Below are 16,665 nucleotides of genomic sequence, written 5' to 3'. Positions count from 1 at the left end.
AGACAGTGTGGAGGGAGCTCACAGTATGGGGGAAAAGACTACCTATACCAACTATATTAAAAATTCCAACTATGCGAATATAAACTATCAATCAACTACTCACAAATGTATTTACAAAGTATAAAAACTGGAGAAATCTGTGGACGCTGGGACACCATGAGGTGGTAAAAAGGAACAGGAGAGGCATTGGCCCACACTACCTCTTGTGCCCTCAGTCCGGAGCACAAGGTGAACTACTGTGCTCGTGACCCCGCTTGTCAGAATTTCTGGACTTGGGCGCATGGGGCACATGTGCACCCAGGTGTGGAACACGCATAGGGACTGGCACTTGAAGAAGAATAGAGAGACAGGGTGGGAGGTAGATAATATTATTACTCTATGTGAGAGATGGGAAACTAAGGTAGAAAGAGATGAAGTGATTTGCCCAAGCTCACTCAATCTGTGGCAGAGTCATGCACTGAACGCAGATCTCCCAAGTCCCAGTCCATTGTTTTAGCCACAAGACCATCCTTCCTCTAAGTGGAGTCTTGTTTGGGTGTGGGAAGCCGGGTAGAGTTCCATTACTCTTCTCCCCACCATCGTCAAACCCTGGGCAGGAGCTCTCTGTGCGTGGGCTGTTTGTGGAGAAGAGACACACAACAAAATGATGCATCTTCAGGGTGTCCCTCACTGCAGCATTCATTAGCTGAGTGCTCATTCCTCCATCAAGGCCACCACCTCTCCCAGGCTGGCAGCACCAGGGACCTGTGGGTGCGCGTGCGCATGTGTTTCATGGATTCACTGCAGACTTCAGGGCTGAATTTGTTTCTCCAAGCATCGAAAACTGATGTCAAGGAGTGAGATCTATACTACTTGATGCAAACCACTAACCCCACCCTGCATTGGTGAAGCTCTCCAGACTGTAACCTTAGTTTTGGTGAACGTCTGATACTTAGCGGAAGACAAAGTACAGAAAACAAAGGCTTGTGCAGCTGGCAGTAATTTATATGGCAAACAACACTTTCAGTTAATCATTTATTGCAGCTTCCGTGTCTCGGAATCAATAAGGCAAGTGCACCATGGATATTAGCATCGATATCCTACTTAAATTTATCAATAGACAGCCTTGAGAAGAGACTTAAATGCCAGAAAAAATGTTCCATTTATATGCTTTTCCTCCCTTAAACTAAGAACATCACACAGGCAAAGCCTTAAATTTTAACACCAAGCCCAGAGTACAGACAATTTGATCCTTTTCATTCTAAATGTCAACCCTCTTGCCTTTTGATGTTGCCAATGATATAAAACACAGGCACTCCTAAGCTAGCTCCCCAATGCGGGGCTTCTGATCCTTCCCATGCTGTCAGACATTGCTTAGGGCATGAACCAGGCTCTGCCATCTCTGTCTATCGTGAGTTGCTCTTTGCACTTCCTCCGAGTTCAGTCCCATAAGTTTTCCCTCTCTGAGTACTCTTTGACAGAGGGATTCTTATGGCCCGCCCCCTTTTGTGTCTTCCACCAGCTGTCTAATGGCAAACCTGCACTTAGGCTCCTTAAATAAGCATGTTTCCTTCCTCAGCTATTTATATAAGAGGGTTTTTCCTCTTGCATAAATTTCCATTATTGAAGTGTGGCCTACGTCTCTCTCATTCCCCATATTGATTCCCTGGGTCACAACATTATTCTCCTTTCCCATGTGGGAAATGATTTACCGTTGTGTTATTCTTCTGTTAGAGCGAGAGAGCTTGGTAAGAGGGTTTTACCGTATGTCCCTGGCATATAAATACTGTTGGGGCGACAGGAATCAAGTATTTATTTCCGTTGCCATAAATGTGGTCTCCAGAGCAACATATTTTGAATGGAACTAAGGCCCATATCACTGGCTTTATTGTGAATAAGATGTAGCCGTTTAGATTAGGAGTATGGACAAATGGGGCTGGATCATACAAACCAGCTCAAAATTTCAGCCAAAACTAGAGTTGAGGCTCAGTAGGGGCAGGGGGAGGGGAGGAGGGGAATCAGAGAGATATCAGGCCTGTACAGATCAGATATTGAGTATGATGACAAGTCAGAATGAGCAGGCAACAGATGAGGGAGGAAGATGCAGTGGGAAGGAGCCAATGTTGGAATGTGGTGCTGGTAGGTGAGATGAGCAATGGGAAAAGTGAGTTGGGAAGAGGTCTCAGATGGGAAATGGGTCGAAGGGAACCAAGTCACAGCAAAGGCCTCATTCCCAAAGATGCAGGCTCAGAGTTGCATGTGGAAAATACATATGTGTTTGCTTTGCACACAATTCTTGCACCTATATTTGCAAATTGTCTCTGGTGTGTATGTGGGCAAATGGCCAGATGTGTATCTCACTGACCATTTGCATGTGCAAATGGTCACTTCCCTCTGTCCATTGCAATAACTGCATGAGCAAATTCGGTCAATAATTGCATGTGCACTCTTTGCACGCATAACTGCACCCATGAACTTCTGAAAACCAGAACCGTATCCAACTTATTTTCAGGAATAAAAAAAGTGAAAAGGCTGCTCCAAAATGGGCAGAAGATGCTTCTTGGAACTGTATATCTGAGCCAGATGGATGGCTCATTTATAGACAGTTTTTACCCACAGACTTCAAAATACTTTACCACGGAGTATTGTTATTCCCATTTCACAGAGAGGGCAATTGAGTCGCAGTGCAGTGCCAAGAACAGAATCCAGGTCTTTATCAACATAGCATCAAATAGCTATTTACTATGGGTCAGATCCTCATTGGGATAGTTCAAGGGAAATCAGTAGAGCTCTGCTGTGCTGATTCACTTCAGTTGAGGATCTAGCGCCGAACGTCTACTCATCACATATGCTAAACACAAAGACTTTCTCCTCTTTCTCCTTGCCCTCCATAATATATACACTGCACTATAAGATCAGTCTGCCAGTAGTGTGTGAGTTCAGTTCTAGGGTTATGAAGGTCCCATCTGTCACACTTTTAAATAATTGGCTGATTATTATGGATTCATTCGGTATACGTTGTGATAATGTGAATCAAGATGAATTAATAGAGTCCTCACACAGATGGCATACAGTCTGCACTCCCTTGGGAACTGCACTGCCGTTTAGAAATTAATTAATGGACCTATAATTTTACAGTGGCGCTGCCCGGGCAATTGCCGTAATTGTAGGAATTTAATAGTCACCTGATTTACAGGATGTCAGTTCAGCAGAGCCAACAGAAAGAAAATGAGAAAAGCCACATATCACCTGGGGCAAGCAGCCAGGTCCATTGTTTGAGCCCCAAACCATTGCACTTAAATCGATCTGCAACAGCGGCATGCCCCACCCCCACGGGGTGCTGCCTCAGTTTCCCCTCTGACTTGCCAATGGGTGCCCACACAACCACATTTCAAGTAACATTCCCCTTCTTGGGGCCAGGTTTATTAAGACACAGCAAGACAAAGAGTTTCCTCCGCCTTTCCAGGCGCAAGCCGTTCCTTTTCTGTTCCTGCCACCACTCGACTCGCCTTCAGCCCAGCCCAGTTCCCCCTAGCGAGGCTTCCCGCTGATCTGAACCCACTGAGCCGCTCCTGGGCCCCAGTTCACTCATCTCCAGGAACTCCTCCAGTCCCAATCCAGAACTCCGGCCACTGCCTTTCCCCACCCAGACAGCTGCCCACTGCAAGAGCGCCCCGCACCAGGTCTTTCACAGTATACTCTCCTTCCTGCTCTGAGGACAGCACCTCTTATCCTCGGTGCCAACTCTGGGCTTCTAACACATCATCCAGAGCTCTGAGGCCTTAACCCTTTTCCAGACCCAGCTCGCCCTGTGACACCATCTCAGGGAGTGCGGACGATTCTGGAAGTAACCCTCTCACATTAATTGACACTTCCAGGGAAAAAACAGATCCTGAAGTGCATGAGAACCAGAACCTTTGGGCTCCATTTTGATTCAGGACAAATAAAGATAAAATTCACCTGGATTTTCTAAAGAGCCTAGGGGAATTAGGTGCCCAGTTCCAATGAAATTTAACAAGCTCCAGAGACAATCCCAGCCTTCAACAATACATTTGCTGCAAATAAAAACAAAAATGAATACGTTCCCTCACCTCTCTCTGAAAAGCAAGTGCCATTGCTGAATATACAGTAGATGAGCTGGCCTCTGTTAGTCACTTTTATTCTCTCAGTGGAACAATTCGGTGAGTACAAGTTACAGAGCTGACCTCCTGACTTGCAACTTTTATCCAGCAAAGAACGCAACGCCCAACAGTTATCCGCTAATGCAATTTGACAGCGCTCTGTTCACACTGGCATGGCAGCTGTGCCTTTCCTCTGAGGACTGTTTCCTTCACAGCTTTACAGGCCCAGGATCATGCCAGCACAGATTGCCAATATGTACTAGTGGGTATCTCGGTGGGCAAGGGGCTATGGAGGGTAGACGTGACAGGAAGAGGGGAGTTGGTTTGTTCTTCAGGATGAGTCTTCCTATGCTGGCAGCACCACAGAGAACAAACACCTGCAGCCAGACACCAGCCTGGCTACTTCCGATGCTTTTCACACACAAAGGCTGAGTTTGCAGGAGCACTGAGTGGTCACACATCCTTGCGACAGCCTCACACGGAGCCTGTAGAATCTAAGCCACAACACCCTTTTAAGGAGGGCACGTCTACACAGCCAAAAAACCCCACGGCCACGAGTCTCAGAGCCCGGGTCAAACTGGCTGGGGCTCACACTGCAGGGCTAAAAATAACAGTGTCAATGTCCGGGCTCGGGCTGGAGCCTGGGCTCTGAAACCCAGGGAGGGGTCAGGGTCTTGGAGTCAGGGCTCCAGCCTGAGCCCAAATGTCTACACTGCAATTTTTAGCCCTGCAGCGTGAGCTCTGCAAGCACAAATCAGTTGACCCAGGCTCTGAGACATGCTGCTGCAGGTTTTTTTTTTGCTGTGTAGACGTACCCTATGACACTCTTTATAGCCACGGCTGAGATGAAACTCCAATAACAACCGGTCCTCCTGAGCCCAATCCCTGCCTAACTTCAGGTACCTGCCTCTGCCCACAGCCAGCATCACTTGTGAATTTTCATCTGAAGTCCAAAGACTTTCCAACCTCTTCTCCTTTCCATCCATATTCCCTGCTGGTTTTGCTTTCTTTGCACCAGCTTGTAGCTTTGTCTGTCTGTCCATATCCCAGCACTCGGTCTCTTCCACCTGGAAGAGACAGGGTTGATTCAGGACATCGCGCGCTCTCTCCTTCTCTCTGTTGTCTGTCAGGAAGGCACCTACTGTGCAGTCAAGTCAGGGTCTTGGGGGAAGCTCAGGAAACCAGCCTCAAAGCTGCTTTACTTTCAAAAGGTAGAGAGAGCCCTCTTGCCTTACTGTGAGGGAGGGCTGTCATCTGTTTGCAGAGCCAGCCGCACAATCCCTGCCCCTTAAACAAGAAAACAAATGTGACTCGCACTCTTTCTGCCACTGCCTGACATGTGGAAGATGCAGACTTGTTGCTAGCATAGGGTGGGCTGCTCACATTTCTAACATACCTGTTAAAACTATAGCACCCTAAACAAAATGCTCTGGGTCCCACACACACACCCTGATTCATGTCTGAAACATACCAGAGGTACATTCTGTGTCTGATTAAGACCATATATGTATATCTTATACATGGATACCCCATGATAAAAAAAAAATTCCTTGTATAAAACCCAGAACATCTGCCAGAGTTTCCAGCCTTCCTCAGTGCAAAACATATTACACTTCCCTCCGGAAATCTCTACTCCGGACACCCAGGGTTGAGTTTGCTGGGGTGAGGAAGGTTCCCTTTAGGAATTCAGTCCTCTGCAGTTTGCTCTCTCTGGAGAGCTAACCCTTTCCCCCAGCCCCATCCAAATGCCCTTTTAATCAGTTGCCTCTGGAACTCCAAAGCATCCCAAGCAGAGATGGCTTTGACATTTGAAGAATCTGCATGTGTGGGTCCTTATATGACCCCATAAATCAAGCATGTCAGGGTTTGTTAAACACTAGACACAGCTTCAGCACTGCCCTATTTAGTTAACGCTCCAGACAAGACTAACTGCTCTTCAAAGAGACACATCCTGCAGCTTTGCTCTCCCACGACTATTGTGACTCCGCAGAACAGAGAGCAGTAAAGAAGTGGATTTATGTGTCAGTGAGCACAGCAGATGTGATTCAGAAGATGTAATGAATGCAGATATCAGTGACTGGAGTGATACCAGTGGAGGATCATTCACACAGTCGCTCTCAAGTCATAAGCACACACCGACCAACACAGCGTTGACGAGCCATTGTCAAGTCGTTTAGGTCCAAAATTAAATTTCAGGAGGGGAAAAATTTTTACAAAAACTAAAAAAAAAAAAAACAAAAAAAAAAAACCCATAATTATTCTTCCTCATGGAAAAAACAGAGTTTCAACTATTTTCCCACTATACTGGAAACCCAAACACAACAGCACAGGGAAAGTTCATAGGAGTCGAAAGTAAAAGTGACTATAAAGAAAAAATGAAACTAACCAGTCTCGTTCAGGCTCAGAGAAGTGCAAAATATACACAAACAGCACCATGAGAAATAAATTAGGCTGATAACATTCCTTCAGGTTTACTAATCTAAAGTGCTGCAGGGAAAGCATTTTATTAAACACACCATTTGTATCTTGACAGTGTCTCATTATAATCTACACCAATCTTCCAGGATTTAACATCATTTCAGATCATGTTATCTGTAAAAGGATGGGCCAGATCAGATTACAGTGCTTGTCACCCAACATAAACCTAAAATGCTAGTCCCAAATTCACCCCTTGATCTGGGCTTTACAGCCTTCTGATCACTGGAAAAGAAAGCTTTTTAAAATCAAGGCAAATCTGTATTTTCCTGTTGCCTTCCTCCATGCCACTGGATAATAGTATCTGCTTCTACCCATTCTCGCTTTGCTTCGCCCCTCTGAAACGAACACTATGCTTGCACCTTCGGAGCTTTGCTTGTGCACATTAACACACAGTAATATCATGTCACGTAGTGTAACCTTGCTCAGGCCTGGGTAGCCAGAAGAATCTGATGAGGATGCTGCTCCTTATGAGAAATAAAAGCATACTCTGGCAATGGAAGCTGGACAGACACATTCTGTTGCTGGTGAAGGAACTAAGTGAGTTACTCAGGGCAACAACTTCCTCTCAGATACACATCTGGCCTGATTCCTCCATTACAACCTTGCTAATGGTCACTGTCGAGCGAGCATAGAATATACGCAAGAGAGACATGCACAAGGGAGAAAAATCCACCCTTTATGTAACAGCAAACAGCATGGTTCAGGCCCAGGAGCAGCGATTCCACAGTGAGATCATTGGCATATATTCCTGGCTGCATTCACAATCACCAACAAAAGGGGCTAAATGCAGGTTTGGTGCATGTTACGTTGCAGGGCTAGAAACAGGAGGGAGCCTCCTAGGAAAGGAGTGTACCTGAGCACCCGCCGGGTCCACTGCAGCGTGCCTGCGTGCGTAGGGGAGGTCACTGCTCTGTCTGCCTTACCTTCTCGCTTCATGCCCATAGCCAGACACTTCTGATACCGGCAGTACTGGCACCGGTTCCGCTGGCGCTTGTCAATCAAGCAATCCTTATTGTCGCGGCAGGTGTAGGTGAGGTCCTTCCGCACTGTACGCTTGAAGAAGCCTTTGCAGCCCTCGCAGCTGTACACCCCGTAATGTTTACCTGCAGGGGATTGAGGAGGGTGAAGAAACACAGAAATCATGCAGACCCACTGAGCAACAAACAGGTCACCTACCTGCCCCCCCACAACTCTCTTATTACTACTCCTGGGTTGTTTAATTACCTTAGGCCTTGTCTAGCATAGGATTTGAAGGGGGGATCAGGCTTTATCTTGACCAGATTAGCATGTGCTAATATACAATTGCTTTGTCTCGCCTACGGTTTTAGACAGTTTAATGCAATCAAGCTAGCTAGCTCAGTCTAGACACCCCTGTCTGGACAAGGTCCTGCCCACTCTTTATTCATCCACAGAATAGGTACAACATCCAGGCAAGCTTCCCCCATGTTGCCCTGGCAACCTGCCTCAACCATCATGTTTACCATCATGTCCACTGGTCGTGGATCAAACCCAACTGGAAGTACAGGCCTTGCCACAACCAGATGACAAGATGTCCCCGTCCATATGGGCTGCAAATCATGTTTAACATCATGAGCCACAGTCATGTTCTAACACAACCTAATTTCCAAGTGAAGACAAGGGACCAGAGAGTAGTTGATGTCTCCAAGACTCTTTCAGCCCTTGACCTCTCTGCTCACATTGTGGACACAGGAGTCAATAGGCTAGCGTTATTTGTGACAAACGGCCCCTGCTCTCTTTGTCCATGGCATTTGGGGTATCATAAGAAATGAACAATCCACACGGCTGCTCATTGCTGAGGAGACTTCTCCCCACACACGCAGTAATCTATGTGAGAACAAACAGCCTCTCCACAGATTGGACTGAGTTGGCACGGTTATTCTCCAACATGTTCACTACGTGCACAACCTTGCGAGAGCTCCCCTCTTTCCTCAGTGGGTGGCTCTTGAGTGGTTTCATTCTGAGCACGTCCCCAGGGAAGACTCCATGCAGGGATCACTCATGGGCCAGAGAGCATAGCTTGGGAATGGAGTCAGAAGTTTTAGGGAAATGTTACTGATGGAGACTATGTACTGAAGTTTGCTCTGAGTTACGCATCCAGGCCACCTTCTCCTAGAAAATCACTTGGGCATAACAGAGAGCAAAGTTTGCCTGGAGAGAAAGACAAGCAGGGAGCCCACTGTGATAAGAGTTAATGACATGAGAACAAAGGGAATTAACACATTTTATTTTACAGAGTGGGGATAATCAATCAGAAGTGTATCTTTTATCTGGTACTGTCTGAGAAGGTCATCACGGGATAAAAGGACGAGGGAGAAGGAAGGATATGGGATAAAAAGGCTACGGTAGAAGGAGGAGCTGAACTGCCCCAGTGGTAGCCAATTTCCAATATATAATGAAGCAACCAGCGGCTAAGCAGAGGTTGAGGCAAAATTTCACCTGTTCCCCACACCAAGTTCTTCTCTGACCACAGAGGAACCTGCCAAGTTTCACCTGGCTTGGGAGATCAGATCAGGCTCCCTGGGGTGCTCTGCAAGCTGAGTCTCCCTCTGAGTGAACCTGCCCTGAGCAGAGAGGTGGTAAGGGCACCCTCAAACCAAAGCCGGCTTTGGTTTGTTTTCAGCGGTGGTTGAGGATATTCCACACAGCCCTGCCACTCAATTAAATCCAATCCCCTCCGGCATATCCGCAAAAGGGGTGAAGGTAGGGCTGCTAAATGGGATCATCCCCCCAAATTTTCCTGAGGTGCCGTTTTTACTGCTCCAGCCCTAGCTGGTTGGCCATCAATTTCCAGGTGCAGGGGAAGGAGAAGCTGGGAGGTTAAGGTTTGGGATGGCCCTGAGCACTTGGCATGGAAGAGCGAAAGGTTCCCCCCAGAGGCTGTGCTTGTCTTATTTATTCCTATGGCACCTTCAGAAGCTGGGGGATGCCTTTAATGTGATTAAAGAACAGGAGTACTTGTGGCACCTTAGAGACTAACAAATTGCTCCCAGTGGTCCCTTGTGGCTTTAACAGGTCACAAGACCATTCGGCTCTTTGTGCCCCGATGGGAGGGAATACATGCTGCATATTCTCTCCAAGGCAGGGAGGCAGGACACAGGTGGGGAAAGAAGTCGGGTAAAACCAAGTCGTTGCATTGCCTTGGCTCAGAAACCTAAGACATGTGGATGCTCCTGCTGGACAAATAAAGACCAGGAAAGGGGATTCTCCTTCCACCGAGATCCACTTCCCCAACCCCCTCCTCCACTTGCCATCTGGGGGGTTTTACCTGAAGATCTGTCCCCACAGATGGCACATATGTGCTTGGTGAAGGAGGCCATGGTTCCTGAGGGGTGCGCTGGCACTTTAAGAACTCCATTGAGTCCCAAGGGTGGTTTAATATCTTCTGTGCTGCTGATGGGGTTCATCGGAGAATTGAGCTGTGCAGAGGGAAACACAGGGGAAGTGGTTATCATTGAGCCCAGGATAAAGGCAAGCTGAGGGGTGCTGTACACATGGCATCCTCCCACTCGGGCCTGGCCCTTCACCCAGAGCTCAGGTGTCTCCAGATGCCACTCGGGGAGCCCTCAGTTAATCTGCACAGAATGGGCAAAGTCATGCTCTCCAGAGCGGGTCCTACCCATCCCCAGTGTCAGACCCCTATGGAAGATTCTTTGCACACTCCTCCATGCACCTCATCTTGAGCTGATCGCTCCAGACCTGGTGCCCCACATGGCTGTGCTATGAACCTCAATCCTGAGTGGCAGGATCCCCTCCTATTCAAGTCCCAGGACTCACAAGGATCTACCTAGATCCCACCTAGATCCTACTTGTAGAGCCCCTGCTATTTCGGTGCGAGTCTCTCCCACCGCTCTGCTGATGCCCTCCCAATCCTCACCCCCCAAATTTGCTAGTCCACCCCAGTCCTGACTTGCAGCACCCCCTGCTGTTGCAATCCTGAGCTTCACACTCATACACTCCTCCTCATACACTGCACACTCACACACCCCTCAATCCTTGTTTCAGATACCGCATAGGTAGAGCCCTGCACGGATACAAAAACGTGGATCTGCATCCAATCTGCATCTGCTAGGATCAACCCGCGATCCGACCCGCGATCTGCTAGCCATCTTTTACCTCTATCCGCACCCGCAGCAGCAAGCCATCCCAAGGTGGGGGAGCAGAGATGAGCGAGCGGGGGGATGGGGTCTCGCAGGGAAGAGGCCGTGCGAGGGCAGGGACTGGGGGTAAGGGGTGGCACAGGGCAGGGTCTCAGGGTGGCGCGAGGAGGTGGGGGGGAAGTGGTGTGACTTCATGTGGTGCTCCTGGGGGCATCCAGTAGCAGTAGCGCATGATGGGGCACAAAGGGGTGGAGAGGTGGGGGGGCCCGCTCCAATCCCCGTGGCTGGGGGGGCTCTGCTGCCTAGGAGCCAGTGGGCTGGGAGTGCGGCCAGGGCGAGCCATGGTGGGGATGCTGGCGCTGCCCGAGGGGCCCAAGCTGCTGGACGGGAAGTGGCGTGGCAAGCAGGTGCTAGACAGCCCCGACTCCAGCCTGCTGCCCAGCCCCAGCCATGGCTGCTGGCCCCGAGCGCACTGAGCCTCCTGGGCAGCCCGAGCTGGATGCCACGGGCCAGGCGCCACCCATGTTATCCATTAGGCCACGTGGCTGCCGTATACTAGAGCCCTATCGACAGCCATAGGAAGCTGAGAACGCCTGGCTGCTGCGGATGATGCCATCTATGCTGGGGATGGGAGCGGGGGAGAGAGCCAGCAACCCGAAAAAAAGAGCCCAGCGGTGTGGGCTGGTCCCTTCGGGCACCGCCCCCTGCCCAGCCAGGATCCGGCTGTAGCCACGAGACCCCATCGCTCGCAATGCAGCCAGCAGTAGCTGCCACGCCACTCCTGCAGGCAGGGCCAAGCAGCCCCGAGCTGCGGAGTCAGCCGGTGAGGGGCCCTGCAGGTCTGAGCCCATGGGGGGAAGTTACCCCCTGGAGGCTGAGACCTATGGGTAGAGCCCTGCACAGTTGTATCCGCATCCGCTTCACTATCCGCCAAAAAGGTCCGGGGATATGAAGTGGATATCTGAGGATTTGCAGGGCTCTACTCATAGGGGCCCCAACCTATGTAAAGTTCTTGCAATTGCACTCAACCAATGCGATGATCCGGGCACCATTCACAGCCAGGGATGGAGCCCGATGGGGCCTCACTAACCTCGGAGCTGACTTGTAAGGGACTGCGGAAGACTCTGTGATGGCCTAGCTAGGGAAGAACGCTTTCTCGTGCAGATGGTTACTATCGGTCAGTGTCAGACATGAGGAACCAGTCGAAACCAGTCCTCAACTGGCCTTGACTGCCTCGTGTGGCCCCATGCCAGTAAAGGAGCACAACCCCGTAGTAATTATACATGAGCTGATAATGTTAAGTGTATATTAATGCCTGCTACCCACCCCTTCGTTGGACTCCGTCCCAGGCATTGCTCTGGTGCGCTGGGCTCTCCACCGCCGTGACAGCAACGCTTGGAGTCCCCGTTGTGGGCGTGTCACTTACCTTCAATAAAGCCAATAATTCGCCACTTTTGCCGTGTTTGAGCCTCGCTTTTTTGGAGCACCCCTGCCAGGCCTCCCGGGCCTAGACCAGAACATGACTCTATTATTCCAGTCTTGACCCCCACCCTGACAATTGCATTAAACCGAATGGTTGTACCAAATTGGGTGTGACACGGAAAACATCCCTTAGTGGGCACGATGCTAGCTTGAAATTACCAGTATCTTATGAGCCAAAACAAGGATTCAAACACAGATCTCCAAAGATCACTAATCCACTGCTCTGGAAAAAGAGCGAGCAGCAAACATCCAATCCCACTGTAATAAGATGACAAGGGCAACTCATCCCTGCAGCAGGATAAAATCATGCCTCTGTGAATATTCAGATCACAGGCTTCATGTTACAACAAGGGGAAGGGGCCGGGGATCCAACTAATCCTTCCATAAAGCCAGGGAAGCAGTAAGAGCTGACACCACTCTCTAATAAGCTAGTCCCTTAAACCACTGTTGCCGGTTGATTTAATGGGAAGGCAAATTCCTTTCCTGCTGCCAAATTTCCACCCATCTCCGCAGGAGAGCCCTTATCTAAATGTGTTAGGAAGATTCCCCCTAATGCCGCCTCAGGACACCGAACAGAGAAAATGATTTGCAGTGATTATATGTGGGAGCACCCCGGCTGAGATCGCCTGCACGGATGATGAAGACCAGGACACCACAGTTTGGCTGCCCTAGACCCTGGGATTTATAGACCATCTTCTCATGTTATCTCTTGAAGGGAAAGATACTTAGTGAATGGCTACAGGTCACAGATGCAGCAGGGCTGGAATTAGGGATCTGGGGTTGTGTAGGGCCCCTCAGCTCAGTTTCTACTTATGTTCCCTCCGCAAATCCCCTTGACTTTTCCTTGTCCCCTTTCTTCTACTTACTCCATCCCCAGCAGGGTCAGCCAGAAAGGGTTAGGGAGATTTAAATAGCTCCCCGGATGTATAGCACCAAACACAGCAGCCATTAGCATCCTAGTATGTATCCCTTGCGAAGTGTTAATTACATGGAAAGTATTATGAAGTCTCAGTATGGGGCAGAGGTGAGAACAGAACTCAGAGATGTGAAGTATGATATTTAACCCAGCAGACCATGTGACTGTGGTGATTTGGAATTATTTTGCAGTAGATAGATAGATAGTATGAAGGAGGATAGGCGTGATGGTGCTTTCTTCTCATTCTATCTATCTATCTATCCCCATCCACACCCTCTATCTAGCTATCGTAGGTACTTATATGGGCCTCATCACCACAGTAATTCACGATCTTTAATGTACTTCTCCTCACATCAGCCCTGCGAGGCGGGGCAGTGCCATTATCCCCATTGTCCAGATGGGGAACTGAGGCACAGAGAGATGGGGGATCCGTCTACACAGCAGCAGGGAGGTGTAATTCCCAGCTCGGGTAGACGTATACATGTTAGCTTTGATTGAGCTAGTGCCTAAAAATAGCCGTGTGGCCACAGGCTAGCTGCCAAGTACATGCCCAGGATTCTGGACCGGACTGTGCGCAGACAGCTAGCCCAAGGCACTGAGGCCCACTGCTCTTTTTAGCACAGTAGCTTGATCAAAGCTGGCACGTGTACATCCATCCACGCTGGGAATGATACCTGCCAGTTGCAGTTTAGACACAGCACAGAAAAACCCACAACTGGCCCGTGCCAGCCAACTCAGGCTCACAGGGCGCTGTGTCGATTTTCTGCTTGGGCTGGAGCCTAAGCTCTGGGACCCTCCCACATTGCAGGGTCCTAGAGCCCAGAAGTCTACACTTCTCTGAAGTCAAACAGCCCACGTGAAACAGCCTGAGCCCTGCTAGCCCAAGTTGGCTGGCATGGGTGAACCGCGGGTGTCTAGTTGCTCTGTAGACATACCCTAAGTCTGGGGTTGTCACCCTGTGGCCTGCAGATGCCCACCATGTCTAAGACTTCTAAAAAAGGGCCGCACCTCCATTTGACATTTTTTAGGGGTCCACAAATGAGAAAAGGTTGAGAACCACTGCCCTAAGTGACTTGCCCAAGGCCATACAAGAAAATACAATGGCACAGGGAACTGAACGCCAGTCTTCCAAGTCCCAGGCTAGCACCCTAACCGCTGGTCCATACTTGCTGTTATGAACACTAGGGACCTCTTGCACCAAAGTGTTCTTTTCCTCTTAACAATCATCTAGGTGGCGAAAACATTTTGTGCAAAATTCCATCGTGAAGGAAACAGAGCTCTCCAGATTGTGTGTGTCACAAACACCAGCAGGAAATAGGCAATTTACATCTGAAAAACCAACCCCTGCCGCACCACCACAAAATCCCTTTTGCTGCAGATATTTTGCCAGGCCTCTCATTCATTCATTCTTGCTATGAACTGCTCTGCTCTTGAGTCCCTGGTGCATGAGGATCTTAGCAACCAGCATGGCGTGGCGGGGAGGGAGGATGTGTACATGTCATCATCTCAGAAGGGACCAAAGTGATGAGAGAGCATGTGGTGGGAAAGGAAGGGAGGATTCCCACTCTTATCGGGCTGATCAAATGCCTGGCATGATGCACAGCCTGGGGCTTTCCAATCTGCTGTGCTGGGAAAGCACCGCATAGCCCCCCACCCGCAAGACACAGTGCCTGAAAAGAATCTGAACAGTCATCTATGAGCCTGATCCAAAGGCCTTTCAAGTCAATGGGAGTCTCTCTGTCAGCTTCAATGGATTTTGGATCAAAACCTGTGGTCTTATAGTCAAATTCTGCTCTCAGTTTCTCAAGTGTGTACCCAAGGAAAGGCTGCTAAAGTCAGTAGGATTACTTCAGACTCACCCCAGAATCCCTGAGTGTAGAATTTGGCCCTTAGTATGTTATCTAATACACGAGGACTTCTCCCAGCCTTGCAACAGATGCAGAAATGGAGAACACTGGGGTTCTCATGATATTTCTGCCCTCTCTACATTTCTTCCATTAAAGCAAAATCACTCCCTCCCTCTCTAGAGACATGCATTGGTTTAAAAAGGTAAGTCTGATGGTTTCATTCATACTGGAGTACTGGTGTTCACACGTCATGTCCACACTTCAAGAAGGCTATTGATAAATTGGACGGGGTTCAGAGATGAGCCATGAGAATGATTAAAGGATTGGAAAGCAGGCCTTCTAGTGGCAGGTTGAAGGAGCTCAATCTATTTTGCTTACCAAATAGAAAACTAACAGGTAACTTGATGAGTCTAGAAGTACCTAAGTGAGGAAAAGAAATTTAGTAATAGAGGTTCTTCAGTTTAGTAGACAAATGTCTAATGAGATCCAATGGCTCTAGTTGAAGCTAAACAAATTAAGAATAGAAATAAGATGTAAATTTTTAACAGTGAGGGTAATTAACCATTGGAAGAACTTACCAAGGGTTATGATGGATTCTCTGTCCCTGGAAATACTTTAATCAAGATGGGATGTTTTGTTTTTCTTAAAAGAGATGCTGTAGCTCAACCACAGCTATTGGATTTCAAGCAGGAATTAATCCAGGGAGGTCCTATGGTCTGTGCTATGCAGGAAGTCAGACTAGATGATGACCATGGTCCCTTCTGGCCTTTAACGCTGCATATCTGTGACCCTAGGAAATGTGTCTGTCAGATGATTAATAACCACAGAAAGGAGCAAGGTAAACCCACCCGCAAGAGAGAGTTTTAAATCTCCTCCCTACCTCACCCAAAAGCCCTGCCTGGTTTGCTGAGGAAACGACAGATCCTTAGGACCTCTGGGCCCCATCCTCTGAGGTAAGGACATAAGAATATATGAACATCTGTATGGAGGATCCACAGGTTCGTCGGAGACATATGAGAGACTTGAATGGCATTCAGTTACCATGAGGAGTACGGGCTAAAACCCCTGGACGGATAATAGACAGATGGAAAGACCTGAGGGATGGACACACAGACAGATTTCCATGGGATTAACTGGGACGGTCACACGAAACTCAGCCGCTGACATTCTTTATGGAGAAAACCCCGTGTATGCCTAGGACATTAGAGCTACCACTTTGGCACACAGGTGTCACAGCCTCAGCAGGGGTAGAAGTCAGGGCCTACTGCTCTGAAGGCACAGGTCCTTGCCACTGGGGCTAAAGGGGTGTTTCCGTTAGCTGGCAGAGGCATAGGGCCTATCACATACAGCCAAGTTGTTCTGATCACTTCCAGTGGAGGGCAATGGTGCTCATTCACATTTTGCCTATTCTCTACGATATTCAGTCCCCGTCTCATGAATGACCCTGCACTTTTGGTTCCTCAAATGCCCATGGCAAAATCTGCACTTCCCATCTTGCCCGCCTCCGACACTCCTCCTGAATCAGCTGATGTGGTCTCGTCTCTCAGGCGATCATCCCCTCTTCCCCATCCTGTCTCCGTCAAGACTTCTGCCGAACCACTCAATTGTTCCCTTTCAGCTGACTGGCACGTTTCCTGTACAAATCTAGGAACACAAGGGTGCTTGAAAATCTCTTCTCTGTTCTGTTCAAACTGCCCTGTTGGCAGCTGTCCTTGAGAGACGGG

General features: G+C 48.8%; 1 protein-coding gene across 2 annotated transcripts in view; it reads right to left on the bottom strand.

Annotated features, from left to right (window-relative positions):
- RXRA (retinoid X receptor alpha) overlaps positions 1-16,665 on the bottom strand; it is a 224,881-nt gene that overhangs the window by 53,757 nt on the left and 154,459 nt on the right. For both annotated transcript variants that reach the window (XM_074973501.1, XM_074973502.1), the window contains exons 3-4: positions 9,865-10,015; positions 7,502-7,681 (exon numbers count right to left, since the gene is read on the bottom strand). In XM_074973501.1, the coding sequence (XP_074829602.1) occupies positions 7,502-7,681; positions 9,865-10,015 (331 nt within the window). The remainder of the gene's footprint in view (positions 1-7,501; positions 7,682-9,864; positions 10,016-16,665) is intronic.

Source organism: Natator depressus, chromosome 16 (genome assembly GCF_965152275.1).
Source record: "Natator depressus isolate rNatDep1 chromosome 16, rNatDep2.hap1, whole genome shotgun sequence".
Taxonomy (NCBI): domain Eukaryota; kingdom Metazoa; phylum Chordata; order Testudines; family Cheloniidae; genus Natator; species Natator depressus.
This window is presented reverse-complemented; position numbering and strand designations above follow the sequence as displayed.